The following is a 24,685-nucleotide window of genomic DNA, read 5'->3' on the forward strand; positions in this document are numbered from 1 at the left end:
CTCCCTGCACACCCACGATCCTGTATGCACGCTGCTCCTTCCCAGCTCCTTCCCTCTCCTGGTCATTGGTACTCGTTTTTGGGTTCGTCCTTGTGTACTAATTCGACAGAGGGCAATAAAGAGCCTGTGGTCATGCTCATTCATTCTCAACATCATTTTGGTGCGATTTTGACATTTTTGTGCTTTCCAATGTAACATTTCTCCTGTCCTCACATGCAAGCTTGAGCGCTATCTCATTGAAATAAACACAAGTGTTGGAGTTAATAATTATTTCCACAATATTGTGTAGAACATGCCTGATTTCCCTCCCCACCCCCAAACTTGCGCCTTTGTACACGTAACATAGACATGGCCTTCCATAGAAAGTAAAGAAAGAAAAGCAGAACGTGGACAATTTTTAAATGCCACTTTATTTGACTCACAATCTTTATAGTCCTTAAAAAGCAGAAGTTTTTGAAATTTGGTGCACACAAACACAGCCCTTCTGTTCAAGGTTCAACCACAGCAAGATAAGGAAAAAGCAAGGCCTTTTCCAGGCCAACACAAGCTTCCTGTAGCTTCGAGTCATATCCACACACAGGACAGTGCTAATACGCGTTCAGTAGCAATGTCTACAGGACCCCTTAAACCATTGGATGCTCCACGGATGGCTGAGTGGGCATATCTGCAGAATAAATCCATTTAAATTAGAGGATGCGGCAACGAGGGACAGGCGGAATGTTCCACATCGGTTTACTGAAAGTTTGACTGAAACAGGTTTAACACACCAGCCATATCAAAACAGCGAGCGAGCAGAAGGTAGGGAAGAACGATGAGGGTTGAACCCCCCCCCCCCCCCCCTGAATGAAGGACCCATCTCCTCCAATAGGACAAACCAAATCCCAAAAGAGCCAACTTGGAGAACAGCGAAGAGTGACGAGTGAACAAGACACGGTGCCGGAGGACGGGCGGTCGTAAGTACGGAGGGACGCGCGTGTAACTTAACGGAAGTTGTACTTCACATAGGGCACTTCCACGTCCTCTTTGCTCGTGTCATTGCAACAGAGTTCAAACACCAGGGACCTCACGTGCTTACCGATCTTCTTCTTAGACACCTTTGTGACTATATCTGACATCCTAGAATGAGAACAGGTTTGACATTGAGAGAAAAAGGAGGCATTTGTACGATGTGATAGTGTATTAGATATATTTGTAAATTAATGCAAATAACAATCACATGACCGCACAGAGATGATGACACCAGCACGAGCGAGGCACAGGTTGTTATTGACCAAATCAGATGAATGCAGCAATGGAGCTTCTATAGTACACAAAGTGTGTGTGTATGTATGTGTATATGTGTATGTATGTGTGTATGTGTATGTATGTGTGTATGTGTATATGTGTGTATGTGTATGTATGTATGTGTGTACGTATATGTGTATGTGTATGTGTGTGTGTGTGTGTGTGTGTGTGTGTGTGTGTGTGTGTATGTACACTACCGGTCAAAAGTTTTAGAACATCTCAATTTTTCCAGTTTTTATTGAAATTTACGCAGTTTAATGTCCAGTGAATAACCTGAAATGGTACAAAGGTAAGCAGTAAACTGCTCTAGGTTAAAAAAAAAGTTTAGGTTAGCAAAAACGCGAAAATAATGTAAATTGCACAGTTATATTGTAAAAAAAAAAAGGCCTTCTTAAGGGAACAAGTAATGGGTTAACAACTTATAGCTGTTCTGTAGCAATGTAAGTAAATTAAGCCTTGAAAGTTGATGCAAAAAATTCCTACAGGTGTCCCAACCTCTGCTGATTACTTGATTACAAACCCCCTGTCTGTATAAAAGCAGTATTGGAACAGACTGTCATTACACCCTCCGAAGCATTATTTGGGCAATATTGCACTGCAGGAAGTAGTATATTGGAAACTGGAGGAAACTCTGACAGGAAGAGGTCTGGCAGACCCAAAGCCACAACAAAATCAGAAGACAAGTTTCTGAGAGTCAACAGCTTGCGTGATTGGCGGCTCACAGGACAACAGCTTCAAGCACAGCTTAACACTGGTTGAAGTAAGCAAGTCTCAGTTTCAACTGTGAAGAGAAGACTTCGAGCTGCAGGTTTGACAGGTTGAGTGGCAGTAAGAAAGCCATTGCTAAGATGGCAAAATAAGAAAAAGAGGCTTGCCTGGGCCATGAAGCACCGCCAGTGGACTACTGAAGACTGGAAGAAGGTCTTATGGACCGATTAATCAAAATTTGAAATCTTTGGTTCATCACGCAGGGTTTTTGTACGCCGTCGAGTAGGCGAAAGGATGGTTCCTCAGTGTGTGACACCAACTGTCAAACATGGAGGAGGAAGCGTGATGGTCTGGGACTCTTTTGCTGGATCCAGAGTCGGCGACTTGCACAGAGTGACTGGCACCCTGAACCAAAAGGGCTACCACAGCATTTTGCAGCGCCATGCAATACCCTCTGGTATAGTTGGTCAGGGGTTCATCCTACAGCAAGATAATGACCCTAAACACACCCCCATGCTATGTCAAAACTACCTTCGAGGAAAAGAACAAGACGGTAGGCTTCAAATCATGGAATGGCCAGCACAGTCTCCAGACTTAAACCCCATCGAGCTGGTTTGGGATGAACTGGACAGAAGGGTGAAAGCAAAGAAACCTACAAGTGCAACACATTTGTGGGAACTTCTGCAACAGTGTTGGGAAGATCTTCCCGAACAATATTTGATTTCCATTGTAGAAAGAATGCCACGAGTGTGTTCGGCGGTTATATCTGCAAAAGGTGGCTACTTTGCCGAGTCAAAATTTTAAATTACATTTTGTTAAACAAAATGATTCTATGATTTCTTTTTTATCTCCAATTGTTTATTTGTTCTATGCTTAATTTCAGAGTACATTGAGACATTAAACTGCGTAAATTTCAATAAAAACTGGAAAAACTGAGGTGTTCTAAAACTTTTGATCGGCAGTGTATGTGTATGTATATGTGTATGTGTATGTATGTATGTATATATGTATGTGTATGTATATATGTATGTGTATGTATATATGTATGTGTATGTATATGTGTATGTATGTATATGTGTATATGTATGTATGTATGTATGTGTATGGGAGGGGGGGGGGGGGGTAGGGGGGTGGTGAGGAGGGAGGAATAGAAAAAGATACCAAGGGATCTTTAACATCCACCAATTGATGCCAGCAGACAAACGCCAGGATGACAGTTTATAGCGAAAGAGATTTGAACCCAGGCAAGGCAGTTTAGAGAAGATCGAGTGCACCTCCGGGCTAACCTGCCAGTCCAATATCAATCACCATTGCTTCTACCGGTTCCCATTACATTACAATCCCATTTGCCATTTCCTCTCCCTTCCCATAAAAACATCCAAACTGTTCTACAATCTAAGAATGGCATTTCAACAACATGGAATTTTCCATAGAAAAGGTGTACGAGGTAAACCAATGGCTCATGCTGGTGGGTGCAAAACGTACTTCTGATCCATTTTCTCTGCAAGTTTGGCAGGCGACATGAAGAAAGAGTACAACATGGAGACTCCGTGAGAGAGCATTGTGATTTCAAGTTTATGTTTGTTCTGCAAAGCAAATGCACCATGTGATTTATCATTTTGTCCTATCAGACTTGAAACTATGCAAGTCAACATCAAAGTATGAACGTCATCACTGAAGACACCTTAAAATGTGATGTGTATATGACATTTGCATGTAAAATAGCTCAAGTCACAACACAGTGCCGATATAAAGTCTACACCATCTTTAAAAATTTCCACCTTTTGCTACCTTATAGCCTGGAATTAAAATGCATTAAATCGGACTTTTTCCACCTATATTTACACATCGTAACCCACAACTTCCAAGTGAAAAAAAAATTCGACAAATTTCATAAGTCATTAAAAATACAAAACGAGAATATCGTGGTTGGATAAGTGTCCACCCCCATTATAATACCAATTGTGAATTAGCTAAGGTGTAACCAATCACCTTCATCACACACCAAGATAACTGGCCTCTCCACCTGTGTTAAATTGTAGTGATTCTGATTATTTCAGAATAAAATCAGCTGTTCCTGTAGATTTCCTCTGCTGAGAAGTGCATTTCAAAGCAAAGGCTCAACCACGAGCACCAAGGAGCTTTCAAAACACCTCCGGGATAAAGTTGTGGAATGGCACAGATGAGGGGATGGGTATAAAAATATTTCAAAGTCCTTGAATATCACCTGGAGCACAGTCAAGACAATCATTAAGAAGTGGAAGGTGTATGGTATCACCAAGACCCTGCCTAGATCAGGTTGTCCCTCCAAACTGGATGACCGAGCAAGGAGGAGACTGATCAGAGGACACCAAGAGGCCAATGGCAACTTTGAAAGAGCTACAGGCCTTTATGGCAAAGACTGGTCACTGTGTGCATGCGAAAACAATATCCCAAGCACTCAACAAGTCCGGCCTGTACGGTAGGGTGGCAAGAAGGAACCTATTACTCAAAAAACCCACTTTGAGTCCCACTTGAGGTATCCAAAAAGTAGACTTTCTAACGATAATGTTCCATTGAATTTCCTCAGGAGTAAAAAAAAAAACTTCTCAATTTCCCTCCCATATAAATGCGAATGAGGTGGTGGGCTATGCTGGATGACCAATCAAAAGCAGGGTGTTCAGAATCGTATGCACAGCAGCCAATCTGATCCAAGGGATAACCGACCAATGGTAAGCGATGATGGTAAAATGTTAATGGCATTATTGTAGTGATTTTCCCATTGATGCCATCCAAGATATTTTCCACGGCTCGTTCAAACAGATGATGAAGGTGGGTCACATTACTTTTGGCTCCGATCCCAAAATCAGGCTGACGCCCGGTTGTGGGGTTAACAAAAGTCAGGTTTGGGAAAAAAATTTAAAACCCATATTTTTTGGCGAGCAAAAAGAATTTTTAATTGACCATATAAATAAAGAGTGAAAGATCAAATTAACCACAGTTACTCTGAGCAGAAAAAAACAGCAACTGAATTGCACAAAAGTACCTACGGCAGCACTACAGGTGCTTCATAATGCATCTTAAGATCTAAACATGAAGTCGAAGGCGTGAATAAGGAGCGAAAAGATAAAACCTTACCTGAAAGTAATCCAGGAATTCTTGTAGAGTCATTTCCTCACCATCTGCTTTGATTCCATCCACCTCAAAGCGGTCCCACAAAGTCCATTCCTCCTCGTAGTACTACGAGAATATATATATATACATATTTAAATACAAATAAAACGCAGGCATCACGTCAAAGCGCAAGACAGATGGTTGAGCAGCGATGCAACAAAAGCCAAGGGTGCTTACAGGACAAAGAATTAGCATCAGAAAATAATGAAGAACAACTAAGGCCAAGACAATTATTCTTCAAAAAATAGAAAAAAAGGAAAAAAACTTCGGTACTGGGGAGGAAAAGCACCTGATGTCGGGGAGCCGCGATGGGCGAAGAAAAGCCGAAGAAAGGCAGTGACAGGTTAAGGAAGCCATTCTTGTTGGAATCCAGGTCTTTGACGCCGCGAAGCACTTTGTAAAGCTCGAGACATACGAGGCCAACTACAGCACCAGTCGTTGTGGCAATTGCTGGAATTATCTTCCCAGCGATGAGCTTGCTCTGTGGATGAGGTAATAGTGTTACATGAAACCTCCACTGGCAAAGCAATACAGTAGACCCTTGTCCAACGTGGGGGTTAGTTTTTTGGAAAACGGCGCATTTGGCAAAACAGTGTTGCGCCAGCTTAATATCTTATGTGATAAATAGGGATAAGGGAATGTGGCCACGAAACCTAACAGACAAGAATATTTCATACGTTTTTCTGTTTATTAGTACACCCGCTCACTACGGGAGCAGCAGTAAGGGTCATGTTATTAGCTCTTGTGGGGTATATAGATTACAGTAGATCTTTGCTTAGTTCCACAAGTAAAATTTGCCTCACGGATGTCAGGATTCCTCCAAATTTCTTTCAGTTTAGTGTTAAACAGCATTAGCCACTGTTTAAAAAGGTAATCATACGTTTGTGTGGTTTATAAATTTTTTTACTTCTGGTGGGTGCCGGTGCTCTCACGAAAACACCATGATAAACCTATCGTAACACGGATATACACCTCAACACCAACCTCATTGGCGGGGAAAACCCCCTTGGGGAGGTGGGCAAATGAATTTGCTACAACCTTCATTGTGTGACCCTTAGTCCTCCTGTCAAGTTTGGTTGAGATTGGATAAGTAACGACTGAATGTATCGCGGTCAAAAATCGTCAGACAGACAGACAGGCACCAAAGTGTGTATTTTAGTATGATAAACACCTCAGATGTAATACCTATAATACATGTACTGTATATAATTTTGCAGGATGGGGGTTAAGTTTGTAGGGCGGGCCGGGGGTTTGAATGTTTGAGGCCGAAGAATCATCGTCAGTGGTGGGCGTGTTGCGGCAGGAAAGGTTGGCATTTAAAGTCGCTGAATGCATTTCCACAAAAACAGAAGTGCAAGATCATCCTTGAAAGACTTGAACCCATGTGCTCCCTTCTGCTCCTTGGAGATGTACATCCTGTTACCCATTTTATTGTAGAAAAGCCCTGTTTTTTCAGTTGAACATCTATCCAGGGGCAAGGCTTTTTTCTGTTATAAGCTCCAGAAAGTCGGTCGAACTTGAATGAATGGTGAATATGGTGGACTCGTTCACATGATACTCCTGGCAGACGCACACTAAAATCACGATTTCCTCTGCTAATGTCATAACCTTGTGGAATTTCTTCACTCCACTACCACTTGGAGAGGGCCTGACGTTTCTGAGGCATACTGTATTTAAGGGTACAGTACGCGGCTAAATAACGTAGAGTTAGAGAAATCTTCTGGGCACAAGCTCACTTGACCGTGGCGCTATGCAGACTGAAAACAGCATGGGTAATAGAAGATGGTGGGAGATGTCACCTCAGTGCACGACGTGGTCACAGCGCCACATTCAAACCCGTGTGTGCGTTTGAGAAATAAGCTTTGCATTTGTCCCCACGTGTATAAACAAATCCGAGTTGTGAAGACGAGGGTTTACTGTACTGCTCAGTGGTCGACGTTTTGCGTTACCTTTTATTTTGCCTTTTCAAAGGTGCATTCTCTACCAAGCCCGTTAGTGGAAACTGACCAACATGCGATGTCGCCACATCTCAATACAGTCGCATTGTGACATCATCTTTTTTGGTGACGTCCGGAGATCGTTCAGTGGATCGGCACACCGTCGTTTCATCACAAATGAACCCAACAAACAACCCTCTGTCCGGCTACACTGGTATCTCGAACTTCGGCTTCAATTAGATCGATTTTCATGTCGCGCCCATTGGGGAGAGCAAGATGTGGCCAACACATACAGAACGCGACTAGTTTTCTGGCAATATATATCTTCCGCGTGTCTAGGGTTTACGTCTACAGCTCTTGGATGTCCATCGGCATCTCCAGACCTGTTTACTAAATTTGAACCAAATGACTGGATAATTAACAACCAATCATGGATTGCAAAACAAACTAGAGAGTTCATAGAACACCTTACCTCATGCAGTGATCAAATAAATAATTAAATTGAAATAAAATAAATATTTTAAAGATCATGTAAAAAATTCATTTGGGAAGTGTCTATGACACCACCTTATTTAACATGTTACATTAGTTCTTCATGCCTGTTTTTTGTGTCCATTATGACATCCTCCTTCAAAACAGTAATATTCCTGTTCGGAATGATTTCCCCCACTGATAGACCTCTGGTAGCTTGTAACTGTTGCTGCGTTTTTGCCTGAGGAAGAAATGCTGAAATCTATCTATCTGGGGTTCTTCCAAACAACTTTCTGGGGATAGGAGTTGGGGCTAGGAGCCAGGAGCTGGGGCTAGGAGTTTGGGCTAAGGGCTAGGAGCTGGGGCTAGGAGCTAGGATTTGGGGCTAGGAGTTGGGGCTAGGAGTTTGGGCTAAGGGCTAGGAGCCAGGAGCTGGGGCTAGGAGTTTGGGCTAAGGGCTAGGAGCTAGGAGTTGGGGCTAGGAGCTAGGATTTTGGGCTAGGAGTTGGGGCTAGGAGTTTGGGCTAAGGGCTAGGAACTAGGAGTTGGGGCTAGGAGCCAGGAGCTCGGGCTAGGAGTTTGGGCTAAGGGCTAGGAGATAGGAGTTGGGGCTAGGAGCTAGGAGTTGGGGCTAAGAGCCAGGAGCTGGTGCTAGGAGTTCGGGCTAAGGGCTAGGAGCTAGGAGTTGGGGCTAAGGGCTAGGAGTTAAGGGCTAGGAGTTAGGAGTTGGGGCTAGGAGCTGGGGCTAGGAGCCAAGAGCTGGTGCTAGGAGTTCTGGCTAAGGGCTAGGGGCTAGGAGTTGGGGCTAGGAGTTGGGGCTAAGGGCTAGCAGCTAGGAGTTGGGGCTAAGGGCTAGGAGTTAAGGGCTAGGAGCTAGGAGTTGGGGCTAGGAGTTGGGGCTAGGAGCCAGGAGCTGGTGCTAGGAGTTCGGGCTAAGGGCTAGGAGTTAAGGGCTAGGAACTAGGAGTTGGGGCTAGGAGTTAAGGGATAGGAGTTAGGGGTAAGAGCTAGGAGTTGGGGCTAGGAGCTAGGAGTTGGGGCTAAGGGCTAGGAGTCAAGGGAAGGAGCTAGAGCTAGGAGTTAGGGCTAAGAGCTAGGAGTTGGGGCTAGGAGCTAGGAGTTGGGGCTCAGGGCTAGGAGTCAAGGGAAGGAGCTAGAGCTAGGAGTTAGGGATCTTTGTTCCTTTCACATTTCTTTCTACTTTTACATATTTCTCTTTATTCATTCTAATTCTTGCTTCTTCTTTATTTCTCTCTTTCTTTATCTATCTGTCTTCGGCGAAGTGAATTCTTGAAGATTTTTTTTTTTTTCCTGCAAGTCTCACTTAGCTGCGCTTGATGCGACTGGAGACCACAGAGCAACATCTCAGGTGCTGCCGGGCAGGGAATCCTCTGCCTTTTGACAGCAAACCACACCTCCAAACCTGACTACCTGACTCGTAGATATAGTCACCTGTATTCATGCACACAATGCTAAATGCTCATTTGTGCGCACATTGTTTTGTTTGACGCATGCAAAATATGATGTAATGTATGTATACATGGTTATGTTATTAAAATGTGAAGTCATGCACATTGTTGTGCTAATGTATGTGCATTGGTTTGCTAATTTGCAGGTTTGCAGGTAAAAGCCTGGCGTTGGCTTAGCGGTTAGGGTGCCGGCTTGGGATCCTGGGTTCGAATCCCGGTCGATCGCTGAATTAACGCCAGGGGGGTTGACTCAGCCTGTCATCCTTCCGAGGTCGGCTAATTGAGTACCAGCTTGCTGGGATGAATGATCACGGTGTGTACCCCGATTTAGAATAGGTACACCGTATCCCTGCGCATCGTAAGAGCGTGACCAAGGGTTGGCGTCAGGAAGGGCATCCGGCCATAAAAACATTGCCTCAAACAAGGAACCATGATTGTCATGGGGCCCGCAAGGCTAACCCCCGCCCTAGCGGGGAAAAATGGCCTTAAAACGATCATTCATTCTCACTTAGCTGCGCTTAGATGGGTTTGAGGGTAGAGGAGTAGCGGCTGAAACCAAAATCCTATGCAGGTTCCTCCTGATGACTCCATCTTTGCTCTACTTTTTTTTTTGGGTTTCTTCTGATGACTCCAATGCAGTACTTGGTTTTCTGTTTCATTTAAAATTTGTTTGAATGCCAGACAGGCAGACAAGGTAATTTGCAAAAAATTATCTCACTCCTCTCTGCGTATGTGCGATCGGGACAAACTCATAGCCAAAGTACTGCTAAGCTACAGGTTTGTGTTCCGATTCTTGTTCAAAATGTAACATCCAATTGAAATTAAATTGTTCCTCAACCATAAACCAACACTTGCAGACGAACAGAGAGACAGAAGTTAACATATTGCTTAACCCCGCTCTTCGACTCGCGTGCGCAGGTTAATAAAACTTGCCTTTCAATGCCAGTCAAAACTAACGATTTGGGAATGACACGTAAAATAATTTAAGTGCTGCGTAAGTAAGTGCGTAAGTGCCCCCCCCCCCCCTCCCCTTCCCACGCCTCCTGCCCCCAAGCCCTCTCCCTCCCACACTTCTCCCTGCTCTCAAATGTTGTGGTTGTGTGCTTCCCCTTCTCTCCCCATCTTGGCTTCCGCTCCCTCTTTTGTATATTTTGTTTGTCTGGTTGATTTGTTTGTGAAATAAATGTTAGCTCTTTCACGAGCCTCGGTTCAGTATACAAAAAAAAAGAAAAAAAAAAAAAAGTGTGACGGGGCAATTATTGCAAGGCTCGGTAAACAAGGGACAAATGGCCGATGAACAAGAGACGTCTCTGGTTGAATTTCCTAATAACGGCAAGCAGTCAACACTCGCGCGATAAGTTACAAAATCAACTCAAACCTAGAATTCCTGATCCAACAACACATGGACCCTGCAACAACGTCCCTTTAATATAATGGTATGTTTATTTTGCACACAGCATGCAATCGGTTCACCTTGTGCCTATCCGCCGGTGCAATGCTGTAATTCTCTGCACGCAGGTTGGACGCTGCCACGATGAAATCCATGTGGAAATTTGTCTCATCATCCTGTTTGCACACATAACACTCGTCTGCAGGTGGTTCAGTGATAATTTGAGGAAGATTTCAGCAACTCCAAGCCTCAATTCATCGACTCGAATGAAAACGGGACTCCGAAACAAAGACAACAAAAACAACAACCCCAAGTCATACCTTCTCAAACTCGATGGGATCCATCTTGAAATTATTTATAGAATCGCGTGGTGGAAGAGAGTTTTTCAGCTCCTCTAGTTTGGCATCATCTGGAAAAGAAAAATTAATAAGTACATTTGTGACATTAGTTGAAAAAGAATCACACAAGTCAGGAGACGACGATGGTTCACGAGCGAGCGGTATTCAATGACAAAGGACGGACTATAACCGAAACAGGCCCGGAAATGTCAAAACGAAGGTTACTGACCTTGAAATGAGATAGAAAATAATGTATAATCAGTTATGAGGTTAGTTAGCTACACAATACCGAAAATTAGGTTCGATTCCGGCAACTTTGAAAATTTGACCTTTGTGACCTTCAAAGGTCAAAGATCGAAGATTCTGAAATTTGTTGGAAAACTTGTATTTCATGATGTATGTGATAATATAAGATCATGTACGACATTTCACCCTATCAGGAAGCGAACAAAGTAATAAAACAATCAAAAATCAACGTTTCTAAATTTTGTGACCTTGTGACCTTGACCTTGGGGCGAAAATGAAAGATCGAGCTTCGTGGGGCTAGACACATGACATTGGCCGAACCAAATACCGAAACCCCTGTCAGATTCCACCAACTCCCTTGGAGAAGATGTAGCTTGAACTCGATTACCCCCTAAAAAGACATCTTTTTCGGGTGTCGCTCCGCCCACAATGGGCGCAATACGCCCACTCTAGGCAGGACACAACTAGATCATGATATCAACCTCCCACCCAAGTTTCATCAAGATCGGATGATATCATCGGGTAGTTATGCTGCGGACAGACAGACAGACACACACCCATGACGAATATAGTGGTCACTCTGTTTGATAACTCGTGAACCAATAGTTTTATAAACCTGAGCCTTTAACAATGCATCTTCAAACCTTACCCAGAGTGATCTGATTGCTCTGAAGGTCTTGATCCGAGACGTGAATCCGAACGCCAGACCGAGGCGTGAACACGGGCACGCGCACCTGTTCGAGGACATCCCGCACAGCAGCCCGATCCCTGTTGCCCGGAAGCTCGTACGACTGCGCCAGGAGCTGAGCTGCAGATACAATGTAGTCCATGTGCATGGGCTAGGGAAGGTAACACAGGGGAAGGAAGGGATTATCAGCAAAACAATGACACAGAGGGTAATTGTACAATGACATGATGACAAAGTCGCCCTCGCACCGTCAACTCACATTGTCAACGTCAAACGTCAGTGGACGAGGACAGCGCTTTGGACCAGACCAGAACGGAGCTCCAGAACTGGTTAGCTGTGGGTGGTGAAGAGTACGGATCGCAAGAAAAATGCAACCATAAAACAAGTCGAAATTCATTCATTAAATGACATCACGGGAAAATGAATAAGCAAACATAAAGGAGATCAAATCGCAAATACGTACAAAATTGAGTGAATATTTAGGGTGTGCAGCCCAATTCTCTTATTACAGGGACTTACAATTCAGTTAGCTTCCAGGAATTGGGATGGACGGACGGACGGACACGCGCACACGCACACACTGCAAGCAGATACTGGGGTGTATCCTACATGCAAATATATTAGATTGTTAACGAGATTTATGTATTTGATGAAGTGGATTGTGGGTGTGTAAGCTGAAAGCAACTAAATAAATCGAGTAAATAAAAAACGAGCAAAGAGTTTAAGTTATAATTGGTTGCTAGGCAATACTAAGAGACGGAGTTTATGGTTCTAAGTCGAAGACAAACATGGGGTGGGGATTACAAACCAAATTCGAACACAGTGCTCGTCATATTCTTGTAGCTATTCCCACGTTGCACATCGTTAACAACAGTGCCAATTTGAGTTGTCATGTTAAGTTAGCATCTTCCCGTTTTCATGATTGTGTGACAGGCTGCTCGAGATGGAGAGCAATTCTTTGTCTGATCTGGGTCAAATTTCCGACCCAATGATAAACACAGTAAAGAACAGCACAGGTTATTTATAATGCTTTGAATAGATGGTGTAATGAAGAAGGAATGCCTGTTTACAATCGTTTATGGCTTCCTACCACTGTACACCGTCCGTAAATGACAAAATCCCACAGGCACTTTTCGAATCATACTGCCACAAAACAGAGAAACACCTGCTCCCCTGGGGGAACAATCGTGCCCATGCAGGATCACATGACGTGCCAATGTCTTTATCACGTGACCATGCGTGAGAGTGAAGCTGCACTGACCGACTTGTTTACGGATATTTTCGTGTGAGAGTTTTGTGACTTTTTTTTTTTTTCCTGCAATCTTGGATTTGAGATACATCAGTATGCAATATTTCAACATTCCAGCACACTGAAAAAGTACTAAACATTTATATGATTGAGCGAGCGAGTCGGCCAGACAGTGGGGCGAGCGAGCGAGTCGGCCAGACAGTGGGGCGAGCGAGCGAGTCGGCCAGACAGTGGGGCGAGCGAGCGAGTCGGCCAGACAGTGGGGCGAGCGAGCGAGCGAGTCGGCCAGACAGTGGGGCGAGCGAGCGAGCGTGTCGGCCAGACAGTGGGGCGAGCGAGCGAGCGTGTCGGCCAGACAGTGGGGCGAGCGAGCGAGTCGGCCAGACAGTGGGGCGAGCGAGCGAGTCGGCCAGACAGTGGGGCGGGCGAGCGAGCGAGTCGGCCAGACAGTGGGGCGGGCGAGCGAGCGAGTCGGCCAGACAGTGGGGCGGGCGAGCGAGCGAGTCGGCCAGACAGTGGGGCGGGCGAGCGAGCGAGTCGGCCAGACAGTGGGGCGGGCGAGCGAGTCGGCCAGACAGTGGGGCGGGCGAGCGAGTCGGCCAGAGAGTGGGGCGAGCGAGCGAGTCGGCCAGACAGTGGGGCGAGCGAGCGAGTCGGCCAGACAGTGGGGCGAGCGAGCGAGTCGGCCAGACAGTGGGGCGAGCGAGCGAGTCGGCCAGACAGTGGAGCGAGCGAGCGAGTCGGCCAGACAGTGGGGCGAGCGAGCGAGTCGGCCACACAGTGGGGCGAGCGAGCGAGTCGGCCAGACAGTGGGGCGAGCGAGCGAGTCAGCCAGACAGTGGGGCGAGCGAGCGAGTCGGCCAGGCAATGGGGCGAGCGAACGAGTCGGCCAGGCAGTGGGGCGAGCGAGCGAGTCGGCCAGGCAGTGGGGCGAGCGAGTCGGCCAGGCAGTGGGGCGAGCGAGTCGGCCAGGCAGTGGGGCGAGCGAGTCGGCCAGGCAGTGGGGCGAGCGAGTCGGCCAGGCAGTGGGGCGAGCGAGTCGGCCAGGCAGTGGGGCGAGCGAGTCGGCCAGGCAGTGGGGCGAGCGATTCGGCCAGGCAGTGGGGTGAGCGAGCGAGCGAGTCGGCCAGGCAGTGGGGCGAGCGAGCGAGTCGGCCAGGCAGTGGGGCGAGCGAGCGAGTCGGCCAGGCAGTGGGGCGAGCGAGCGAGTCGGCCAGGGGGCGGGCGAGCGAGCGAGTCGGCCAGGGGGCGGGCGAGCGAGCGAGTCGGCCAGTGGGGCGGGCGAGCGAGCGAGTCGGCCAGTGGGGCGAGCGAGCGAGCGGGCCAGACAGTGGGGCGAGCGAGCGAGCGGGCCAGACAGTGGGGCGAGCGAGCGAGCGGGCCAGAAAGTGGGGCGAGCGAGCGAGCCGGCCAGACAGTGGGGCGAGCGAGCGAGCCGGCCAGACAGTGGGGCGAGCGAGCGAGCCGGCCAGAGTGGGGCGAGCGAGCGAGCGAGTCGGCCAGACAGTGGGGCGAGCGAGCGAGTCGGCCAGGCAGTGGGGCGAGCGAACGAGTCGGCCAGGCAGTGGGGCGAGCGAGTCGGCCAGGCAGTGGGGCGAGCGAGCGAGTCGGCCAGGCAGTGGGGCGAGCGAGTCGGCCAGGCAGTGGGGCGAGCGAGTCGGCCAGGCAGTGGGGCGAGCGAGTCGGCCAGGCAGTGGGGCGAGCGAGTCGGCCAGGCAGTGGGGCGAGCGAGTCGGCCAGGCAGTGGGGCGAGCGAGTCTGCCAGGCAGTGGGGCGAGCGATTCGGCCAGGCAGTGGGGCGAGCGAGCGAGTGAGTCGGCCAGGCAGTGGGGCGAGCGAGCGAGTCGGCCAGGCAGTGGGGCGAGCGAGCGAGTCGGCCAGGCAGTGGGGCGAGCGAGCGAGTCGGCCAGGGGGCGGGCGAGCGAGCGAGTCGGCCAGGGGGCGGGCGAGCGAGCGAGTCGGCCAGTGGGGCGGGCGAGCGAGCGAGTCGGCCAGTGGGGCGAGCGAGCGAGCGGGCCAGACAGTGGGGCGAGCGAGCGAGCGGGCCAGACAGTGGGGCGAGCGAGCGAGCGGGCCAGACAGTGGGGCGAGCGAGCGAGCGGGCCAGACAGTGGGGCGAGCGAGCGAGCCGGCCAGACAGTGGGGCGAGCGAGCGAGCCGGCCAGACAGTGGGGCGAGCGAGCGAGCCGGCCAGACAGTGGGGCGAGCGAGCGAGCCGGCCAGACAGTGGGGCGAGCGAGCGAGCGAGTCGGCCAGACAGTGCGGCGAGCGAGCGAGTCGGCCAGACAGTGCGGCGAGCGAGCGAGTCGGCCAGACAGTGCGGCGAGCGAGCGAGTCGGCCAGACAGTGCGGCGAGCGAGCGAGTCGGCCAGGCAGTGCGGCGAGCGAGCGAGTCGGCCAGGCAGTGGGGCGAGCGAGTCGGCCAGGCAGTGGGGCGAGCGAGTCGGCCAGGCAGTGGGGCGAGCGAGTCGGCCAGGCAGTGGGGCGAGCGAGTCGGCCAGGCAGTGGGGCGAGCGAGTCGGCCAGGCAGTGGGGCGAGCGAGTCGGCCAGGCAGTGGGGCGAGCGATTCGGCCAGGCAGTGGGGCGAGCGAGCGAGTCGGCCAGGCAGTGGGGCGAGCGAGCGAGTCGGCCAGGCAGTGGGGCGAGCGAGCGAGTCGGCCAGGCAGTGGGGCGAGCGAGCGAGTCGGCCAGGGGGCGGGCGAGCGAGCGAGTCGGCCAGGGGGAGGGCGAGCGAGCGAGTCGGCCAGTGGGGCGGGCGAGCGAGCGAGCGGGCCAGACAGTGGGGCAAACGAGCGAGCGGGCCAGACAGTGGGGCAAACGAGCGAGCGGGCCAGACAGTGGGGCGAGCGAGCGAGCGGGCCAGACAGTGGGGCGAGCGAGCGAGCCGGCCAGACAGTGGGGCGAGCGAGCGAGCCGGCCAGACAGTGGGGCGAGCGAGCGAGCCGGCCAGACAGTGGGGCGAGCGAGCGAGCCGGCCAGACAGTGGGGCGAGCGAGCGAGCCGGCCAGACAGTGCGGCGAGCGAGCGAGCCGGCCAGACAGTGCGGCGAGCGAGCGAGCCGGCCAGACAGTGCGGCGAGCGAGCGAGCCGGCCAGACAGTGCGGCGAGCGAGCGAGCCGGCCAGACAGTGCGGCGAGCGAGCGAGTCGGCCAGACAGTGCGGCGAGCGAGCGAGTCGGCCAGACAGTGCGGCGAGCGAGCGAGTCGGCCAGACAGTGCGGCGAGCGAGCGAGTCGGCCAGACAGTGCGGCGAGCGAGCGAGTCGGCCAGACAGTGCGGCGAGCGAGCGAGTCGGCCAGACAGTGCGGCGAGCGAGCGAGTCGGCCAGACAGTGCGGCGAGCGAGCGAGTCGGCCAGACAGTGCGGCGAGCGAGCGAGTCGGCCAGACAGTGCGGCGAGCGAGCGAGTCGGCCAGACAGTGCGGCGAGCGAGCGAGTCGGCCAGACAGTGCGGCGAGCGAGCGAGTCGGCCAGACAGTGCGGCGAGCGAGCGAGTCGGCCAGACAGTGCGGCGAGCGAGCGAGTCGGCCAGACAGTGCGGCGAGCGAGCGAGTCGGCCAGACAGTGCGGCGAGCGAGCGAGTCGGCCAGACAGTGCGGCGAGCGAGCGAGTCGGCCAGACAGTGCGGCGAGCGAGCGAGTCGGCCAGACAGTGCGGCGAGGGAGCGAGCGAGTCGGCCAGACAGTGCGGCGAGGGAGCGAGCGAGTCGGCCAGACAGTGCGGCGAGGGAGCGAGCGAGTCGGCCAGACAATGCGGCGAGGGAGCGAGCGAGTCGGCCAGACAGTGCGGCGAGGGAGCGAGCGAGTCGGCCAGACAATGCGGCGAGGGAGCGAGCGAGTCGGCCAGACAGTGCGGCGAGGGAGCGAGCGAGTCGGCCAGACAGTGCGGCGAGCGAGCGAGCGAGTCGGCCAGACAGTGCGGCGAGCGAGTCGGCCAGGCAGTGGGGCGAGCGATTCGGCCAGGCAGTGGGGCGAGCGAGCGAGTCGGCCAGGCAGTGGGGCGAGCGAGCGAGTCGGCCAGGCAGTGGGGCGAGCGAGCGAGTCGGCCAGGCAGTGGGGCGAGCGAGCGAGTCGGCCAGGGGGCGGGCGAGCGAGCGAGTCGGCCAGGGGGCGGGCGAGCGAGCGAGTCGGCCAGTGGGGCGGGCGAGCGAGCGAGTCGGCCAGTGGGGCGAGCGAGCGAGCGGGCCAGACAGTGGGGCGAGCGAGCGAGCGGGCCAGACAGTGGGGCGAGCGAGCGAGCGGGCCAGACAGTGGGGCGAGCGAGCGAGCGGGCCAGACAGTGGGGCGAGCGAGCGAGCGGGCCAGAAAGTGGGGCGAGCGAGCGAGCCGGCCAGACAGTGGGGCGAGCGAGCGAGCCGGCCAGACAGTGGGGCGAGCGAGCGAGCCGGCCAGACAGTGGGGCGAGCGCGCGAGCCGGCCAGACAGTGGGGCGAGCGAGCGAGCCGGCCAGACAGTGGGGCGAGCGAGCGAGCCGGCCAGACAGTGGGGCGAGCGAGCGAGCCGGCCAGACAGTGGGGCGAGCGAGCGAGTCGGCCAGACAGTGGGGCGAGCGAGCGAGCGAGTCGGCCAGACAGTGGGGCGAGCGAGCGAGCGAGTCGGCCAGACAGTGGGGCGAGCGAGCGAACGAGTCGGCCAGACAGTGGGGCGAGCGAGCGAGTCGGCCAGACAGTGCGGCGAGCGAGCGAGTCGGCCAGACAGTGCGGCGAGCGAGCGAGTCGGCCAGACAGTGCGGCGAGCGAGCGAGTCGGCCAGACAGTGCGGCGAGCGAGCGAGTCGGCCAGACAGTGCGGCGAGCGAGCGAGTCGGCCAGACAGTGCGGCGAGCGAGCGAGTCGGCCAGACAGTGCGGCGAGCGAGCGAGTCGGCCAGACAGTGCGGCGAGCGAGCGAGTCGGCCAGACAGTGCGGCGAGCGAGCGAGCGAGTCGGCCAGACAGTGCGGCGAGCGAGCGAGCGAGTCGGCCAGACAGTGCGGCGAGCGAGCGAGCGAGTCGGCCAGACAGTGCGGCGAGCGAGCGAGCGAGTCGGCCAGACAGTGCGGCGAGCGAGCGAGCGAGTCGGCCAGACAGTGCGGCGAGCGAGCGAGCGAGTCGGCCAGACAGTGCGGCGAGCGAGCGAGCGAGTCGGCCAGACAGTGCGGCGAGCGAGCGAGCGAGTCGGCCAGACAGTGCGGCGAGCGAGCGAGCGAGTCGGCCAGACAGTGCGGCGAGCGAGCGAGCGAGTCGGCCAGACAGTGCGGCGAGCGAGCGAGCGAGTCGGCCAGACAGTGCGGCGAGCGAGCGAGCGAGTCGGCCAGACAGTGCGGCGAGGGAGCGAGCGAGTCGGCCAGACAGTGCGGCGAGGGAGCGAGCGAGTCGGCCAGACAATGCGGCGAGGGAGCGAGCGAGTCGGCCAGACAGTGCGGCGAGGGAGCGAGCGAGTCGGCCAGACAATGCGGCGAGGGAGCGAGCGAGTCGGCCAGACAGTGCGGCGAGGGAGCGAGCGAGTCGGCCAGACAGTGCGGCGAGCGAGCGAGCGAGTCGGCCAGACAGTGCGGCGAGCGATTCGGCCAGGCAGTGGGGCGAGCGAGCGAGTCGGCCAGGCAGTGGGGCGAGCGAGCGAGTCGGCCAGGCAGTGGGGCGAGCGAGCGAGTCGGCCAGGCAGTGGGGCGAGCGAGCGAGTCGGCCAGGGGGCGGGCGAGCGAGCGAGTCGGCCAGGGGGCGGGCGAGCGAGCGAGTCGGCCAGTGGGGCGGGCGAGCGAGCGAGTCGGCCAGTGGGGCGAGCGAGCGAGCGGGCCAGACAGTGGGGCGAGCGAGCGAGCGGGCCAGACAGTGGGGCGAGCGAGCGAGCGGGCCAGACAGTGGGGCGAGCGAGCGAGCGGGCCAGACAGTGGGGCGAGCGAGCGAGCGGGCCAGACAGTGGGGCGAGCGAGCGAGCGGGCCAGAAAGTGGGGCGAGCGAGCGAGCCGGCCAGACAGTGGGGCGAGCGAGCGAGCCGGCCAGACAGTGGGGCGAGCGAGCGAGCCGGCCAGACAGTGGGGCGAGCGAGCGAGCCGGCCAGACAGTGGGGCGAGCGAGCGAGCCGGCCAGACAGTGGGGCGAGCGAGCGAGCCGGCCAGACAGTGGGGCGAGCGAGCGAGCCGGCCAGACAGTGGGGCGAGCGAGCGAGCCGGCCAGGCAGTGGGGCGAGCGAGCGAGCCGGCCAGGCAGTGGGGCGAGCGAGCGAGCCGGCCAGGCAGTGGGGCGAGCGAGCGAGCCGGCCAGACAGTGGGGCGAGCGAGCGAGCCGGCCAGACAGTGGGGCGAGCGAGCGAGTCGGCCAGACAGTGGGGCGAGCGAGCGAGTCGGCCAGACAGTGGGGCGAGCGAGCGAGCGAGTCGGCCAGACAGTGGGGCGAGCGAGCGAGCGAGTCGGCCAGACAGTGGGGCGAGCGAGCGAACGAGTCGGCCAGACAGTGCGGCGAGCGAGCGAGTCGGCCAGACAGTGCGGCGAGCGAGCGAGTCGGCCAGACAGTGCGGCGAGCGAGCGAGTCGGCCAGACAGTGCGGCGAGCGAGCGAGTCGGCCAGACAGTGCGGCGAGCGAGCGAGTCGGCCAGACAGTGCGGCGAGCGAGCGAGCGAGTCGGCCAGACAGTGCGGCGAGCGAGCGAGTCGGCCAGACAGTGCGGCGAGCGAGCGAGTCGGCCAGACAGTGCGGCGAGCGAGCGAGTCGGCCAGACAGTGCGGCGAGCGAGCGAGCGAGTCGGCCAGACAGTGCGGCGAGCGAGCGAGCGAGTCGGCCAGACAGTGCGGCGAGCGAGCGAGCGAGTCGGCCAGACAGTGCGGCGAGCGAGCGAGCGAGTCGGCCAGACAGTGCGGCGAGCGAGCGAGCGAGTCGGCCAGACAGTGCGGCGAGCGAGCGAGTCGGCCAGACAGTGCGGCGAGCGAGCGAGTCGGCCAGACAGTGCGGCGAGCGAGCGAGCGAGTCGGCCAGACAGTGCGGCGAGCGAGCGAGCGAGTCGGCCAGACAGTGCGGCGAGCGAGCGAGCGAGTCGGCCAGACAGTGCGGCGAGCGAGCGAGCGAGTCGGCCAGACAGTGCGGCGAGCGAGCGAGCGAGTCGGCCAGACAGTGCGGCGAGCGAGCGAGCGAGTCGGCCAGACAGTGCGGCGAGCGAGCGAGCGAGTCGGCCAGACAGTGCGGCGAGCGAGCGAGCGAGTCGGCCAGACAGTGCGGCGAGCGAGCGAGCGAGTCGGCCAGACAGTGCGGCGAGCGAGCGAGCGAGTCGGCCAGACAGTGCGGCGAGCGAGCGAGCGAGTCGGCCAGACAGTGCGGCGAGCGAGCGAGCCAGTCGGCCAGACAGTGCGGCGAGCGAGCGAGCCAGTCGGCCAGACAGTGCGGCGAGCGAGCGAGCCAGTCGGCCAGACAGTGCGGCGAGCGAGCGAGCCAGTCGGCCAGACAGTGCGGTGAGCGAGCGAGCCAGTCGGCCAGACAGTGCGGTGAGCGAGCGAGCCAGTCGGCCAGACAGTGCGGTGAGCGAGCGAGCCAGTCGGCCAGACAGTGCGGTGAGCGAGCGAGCCAGTCGGCCAGACAGTGCGGTGAGCGAGCGAGCCAGTCGGCCAGACAGTGCGGTGAGCGAGCGAGCCAGTCGGCCAGACAGTGCGGTGAGCGAGCGAGCCAGTCGGCCAGACAGTGCGGTGAGCGAGCGAGCCAGTCGGCCAGACAGTGCGGTGAGCGAGCGAGCCAGTCGGCCAGACAGTGCGGTGAGCGAGCGAGCCAGTCGGCCAGACAGTGCGGTGAGCGAGCGAGCCAGTCGGCCAGACAGTGCGGTGAGCGAGCGAGCCAGTCGGCCAGACAGTGCGGTGAGCGAGCGAGCCAGTCGGCCAGACAGTGCGGTGAGCGAGCGAGCCAGTCGGCCAGACAGTGCGGTGAGCGAGCGAGCCAGTCGGCCAGACAGTGCGGTGAGCGAGCGAGCCAGTCGGCCAGACAGTGCGGTGAGCGAGCGAGCCAGTCGGCCAGACAGTGCGGTGAGTGAGCGAGCCAGTCGGCCAGACAGTGCGGTGAGCGAGCGAGTCGGCTAGACAGTGCGGTGAGCGAGCGAGCGAGTCGGCCAGACAGTGGGGCGAGGGAGCGAGCGAGTCGGCCAGACAGTGGGGTGAGTGAGCGAGCAAGTCGGCCAGACAGTGCGGTGAGTGTGGGTCAGTGAGTGCGTTAGTGAGCGTGTCAGTCAATGATTAGAAAGAGCTTCATATATTAGATGAGTGACTACAGTGGCACCTGTTCTGGTGGAAAGTTGTGAAGGAGTTGTCGGATGTTGTCATTGTACTGAGTTTGCCAGTGGCGCCGTGCCCAGCTCACACAGTCGGCAAAATTTGCCGGGCGCTCCGAAACAAGTGCACGATACAATGCGTCCACAGTTTCTAAAGGCTGGCTCCCAGGCAGCTTCATTGTCCGCTCCATGAACTTCGAATCCCTGCACGGCAAAGAAACCGTTCATAACAAGCCTGCATGTAGCCAAAATCAAGAATCAAATTGGCCGTATAAATTAATCATTCTAATCATTCCACCCTGGATAAACAATTTTTTTTTTTTTAAATAACACTTTCAATATCCCATGTGTGCAACACTCAATCGTTTTCCTTCACTTACTGCAAGTACTGATTGACGTTGTCTGCCGGTTGTTTGAACAGTCCTTCAAACTCGTCTCTTGCCCACTGTGCAGAGAGTAGTTCACAAAAAAACAAATATTCATATGTAGACAAAACTATTTCTGGAAGCAGACATGGATTTCCACTTACATCAAAGCGTGCGGCAAAACCACACACAAGGTACGGTGCGCAAAAGCTGGAAAGGACAAAACAAACCTTTCCAAACATGCGCAGTGCAGTGGACACACATACCTGCAGAGTATGCTCAATAGCATTGGGAAAATTCTTGAGGGTGCAGATGGGGATGGACTTCTCAGGAGGATCCTGGCTTGAACTGTAGGACTCAGTAAGGAATGGGAGCACCACCTGCACATTACCCTTTGTGCCCAGCGTGCCACTATCCAGCAGGGGCTTACGGTAGTATACACAGCGGCGGTCCATATACATACCTGCACATGGCGAGACATTTCCAGGAGAAAGAGCGGAATGCAAACAAGCACCTGGCGAGCTCTTCTGAATATTAAACTTTTGCAAGAAGGTACTTAAACAGGTATAAATCTGAAGTAAAAAGTATCAGATGGATGATAGTTGTCCTGGCCAAGGTAAAAATCAATAAGCTCGTCAAAATTTTAAAGGACAGTTCAAAAAAAAGAAAAATCGATCCCCAATCATGAATATTCATCAATTTGCAGCAAGTGGTTGTTCATTTGCAGTGAAGCTGGGAGCAGGGCTGTACTGTTGATCACATGCCCCTATGGCCTTAAAGAGCGTGGGATCTAGATGGGTCCTCAGGCTTAACATCACTCCGATGGATGACGCGCACACACACACATTGATGCATGTGAAACATCAGGACGTCAGTTTATAACTGGGTTGACAAAACCCAGGCCAGCCAGCACAACCCTAATTAGCCTCACCAGAGACAAAGGGTTTATTTACATAACACCTAGTGATCCCTATAACCAATCCGCATTGTTTTGCCTTCAAATGTGCTATATTTCACCTCTAATTGTCCGTGTGAAGTGTACACTATGGTGTCAAGTTATTGCTGCATGGACTTTGGCCTGCACGAGTTTACCTCACGACATCACTCAGCCGGTCACACGCCGATTGGTTGGTTCGTTGGTGTTTCTCTTGGTTGTATGAACCCAAAGTCGAATCAGTTAGTCTTTGTGTTGCAGCCCATATTGAAATACCCATTATAAGTTGAATTGAAATAGTTGAAATACCTCCAGTGGTTTACAAATTATTTGGGTAGATACGTCATTTTCAATTAAAAGCTCATGCCCTTTGACTTCTCATCTTTGAAACCCAAAATAGAATCCGTTTATCTTCGTTCTACAGTCCATGCTTTTAGCAAGTTCATGGGTTCATGGGGGGTTGCGGTATCCCGACGACGGGCGTTTGGACTACCCGAAAACAACGCCTGCGGACTTTGGCTGCGGAGGCATAAAAATCACAGAGATACACTTAAAGTGCAGGCGAACAGAAAACTCACGGGCATCCACATTATCAAGGGCATTGGTAACGCAGTCCAGGCCCTGGAAGAAGGAATCGTTGTAGATACGCTCCGTATCGGGGCCCACGCGATTCTGGTGCGGCGTGATGTGCATCCTTGGGTTCATGCGAAGCACAGCCACAGCGGCAATTTCAGATTTCATTTTCTAAAACAGAAAAACGAAACCTCAAAGCCAGTAACAGTATCTACGCCTTTCAAAGAAAGGCGAGGCGAGGTAAGTCGAGAGAACAACAGTTTCCCATTGGCGTGATGGTCGCCGTGTACCTGCACATCCCAACTGCGGAAGAGGAACTGCCGATTGAGGTTGGATTTCTCGATGCAGTCCATATCTGTGACGGTTACCATTCCCCCGTTTCCACAGCCAATTCCCATCATGGCAAAGTTCTTCAACAATTCACAACCAATGGCACCTGCCCCAACCTGGGGTCACAGTGGTGTCAATCCTCTCATTGTCGAAGTCATTGCAATTATTTGAAGGATATTCAAAGATAAAAGGAAATTAATTTGAGACATATACCGAGTGGCCTCAAAGGTGTGACATTATTCTCTTCCTAAAACCGACATCGGTTCAATTAACACCCAATTTCGACCTCCAGAACACAAATTGGTTGCGAAACGCAAATCAAGTTGGTGAATAGACATCAGTCTTCCGATTTTGTCATGTTGTCAGGCATAAATGTTACAGCAGCATACCAAAATAAATAAGCAAACCAGAGAGTTCACAGAACACCTTCCCCTGCGCAGCCTTGAGAAACATGGGTGGGGTCTGCGAGCAGCAAATTTGATTGGTCGTGATGATGTAAAATCAACGGCAACGGTTGCTCGAGTGAGATGTGCATGGAAGAAGTTTCGGGAATTGAGTGGCGTGCTGATGATGAGGGGAGTGTCGTTGAAGCTGAAGGGAAAGGTGTATGCTGCATGTGTGAGAAGTGTTATGATTTATGGGAGCGAGACATGGGTAATGAACGTAGAGCAGCAACGAAGGTTGGAAAGGGTGGAAATGCGAATGGTTCGACGGATGTGCGGAGTATCGTTGAGAGAGAGGAAGACAAATGATGAATTGCGAAAGATGATGGGAATAGAGCCTGTGATTGATGCTGTGAAGAGGAACAGGTTGAGATGGTTTGGTCATGTGTTGAGGAAGGATGAAAGTGACTGGTTGAGAAGAGTGATGGAAATGAATGTAGAAGGAAGTAGAAGATGGGGAAGACCGAGAAAGACTTGGCTAAAGATGGTGGAAGAAGAAATGCGGGCAAGGGGGTTAACAAGGAGAGATGCAGAAAATAGGGCAAAATGGAGAAGATTGTCATGGGGACCGCAAGGCTAACCCCCGCTCTAGCAGGGAAAATGGCCTTTAAAATGCATGTTGATGTTGTTGTTGTGATGTAAAATGGCGCAACATTTTATCCAAGTTCTGCTAAACGGAAGTGTTTTAAAGTGTCAAAAAGGAGATCAAAAATCCATAATGTTCAAGTATATAATTCAAAATGAAATAAAACAAAGATTTTAAAGGTTGTAAAAAAATTATTTTAATTTTTTTTTTTTTTTTTTAATCAATATTTTGGATTTGTATTTCTCCCACCCCACCCCTCTCTCGCCCCACTTTAAAGTCAAGATTTATAATCAGACAGCAAAGA

At 53.5% G+C, this 24,685-nt stretch overlaps 1 protein-coding gene across 3 annotated transcripts in view; it reads right to left on the bottom strand.

Annotated features, from left to right (window-relative positions):
- Window positions 1-391: 391 nt before the first annotated feature.
- UBA1 (ubiquitin like modifier activating enzyme 1) overlaps window positions 392-24,685 on the bottom strand; it is a 72,336-nt gene continuing 48,042 nt past the window's right edge. For all 3 annotated transcript variants that reach the window (XM_068099412.2, XM_068099404.2, XM_068099420.2), the window contains exons 13-25: window positions 23,313-23,468; window positions 23,028-23,193; window positions 21,782-21,978; window positions 21,531-21,595; window positions 21,159-21,354; window positions 11,944-12,018; window positions 11,646-11,835; window positions 10,733-10,821; window positions 10,496-10,588; window positions 5,435-5,626; window positions 5,110-5,211; window positions 3,478-3,578; window positions 392-1,116 (exon numbers count right to left, since the gene is read on the bottom strand). In XM_068099412.2, the coding sequence (XP_067955513.1) occupies window positions 981-1,116; window positions 3,478-3,578; window positions 5,110-5,211; window positions 5,435-5,626; window positions 10,496-10,588; window positions 10,733-10,821; window positions 11,646-11,835; window positions 11,944-12,018; window positions 21,159-21,354; window positions 21,531-21,595; window positions 21,782-21,978; window positions 23,028-23,193; window positions 23,313-23,468 (1,758 nt within the window). In that variant the 3' untranslated portion in view covers window positions 392-980. The remainder of the gene's footprint in view (window positions 1,117-3,477; window positions 3,579-5,109; window positions 5,212-5,434; window positions 5,627-10,495; window positions 10,589-10,732; window positions 10,822-11,645; window positions 11,836-11,943; window positions 12,019-21,158; window positions 21,355-21,530; window positions 21,596-21,781; window positions 21,979-23,027; window positions 23,194-23,312; window positions 23,469-24,685) is intronic.

Source organism: Myxine glutinosa, chromosome 1 (assembly GCF_964187855.1).
Source record: "Myxine glutinosa chromosome 1, kmMyxGlut1.1, whole genome shotgun sequence".
NCBI classification, from domain to species: Eukaryota; Metazoa; Chordata; class Myxini; order Myxiniformes; family Myxinidae; genus Myxine; species Myxine glutinosa.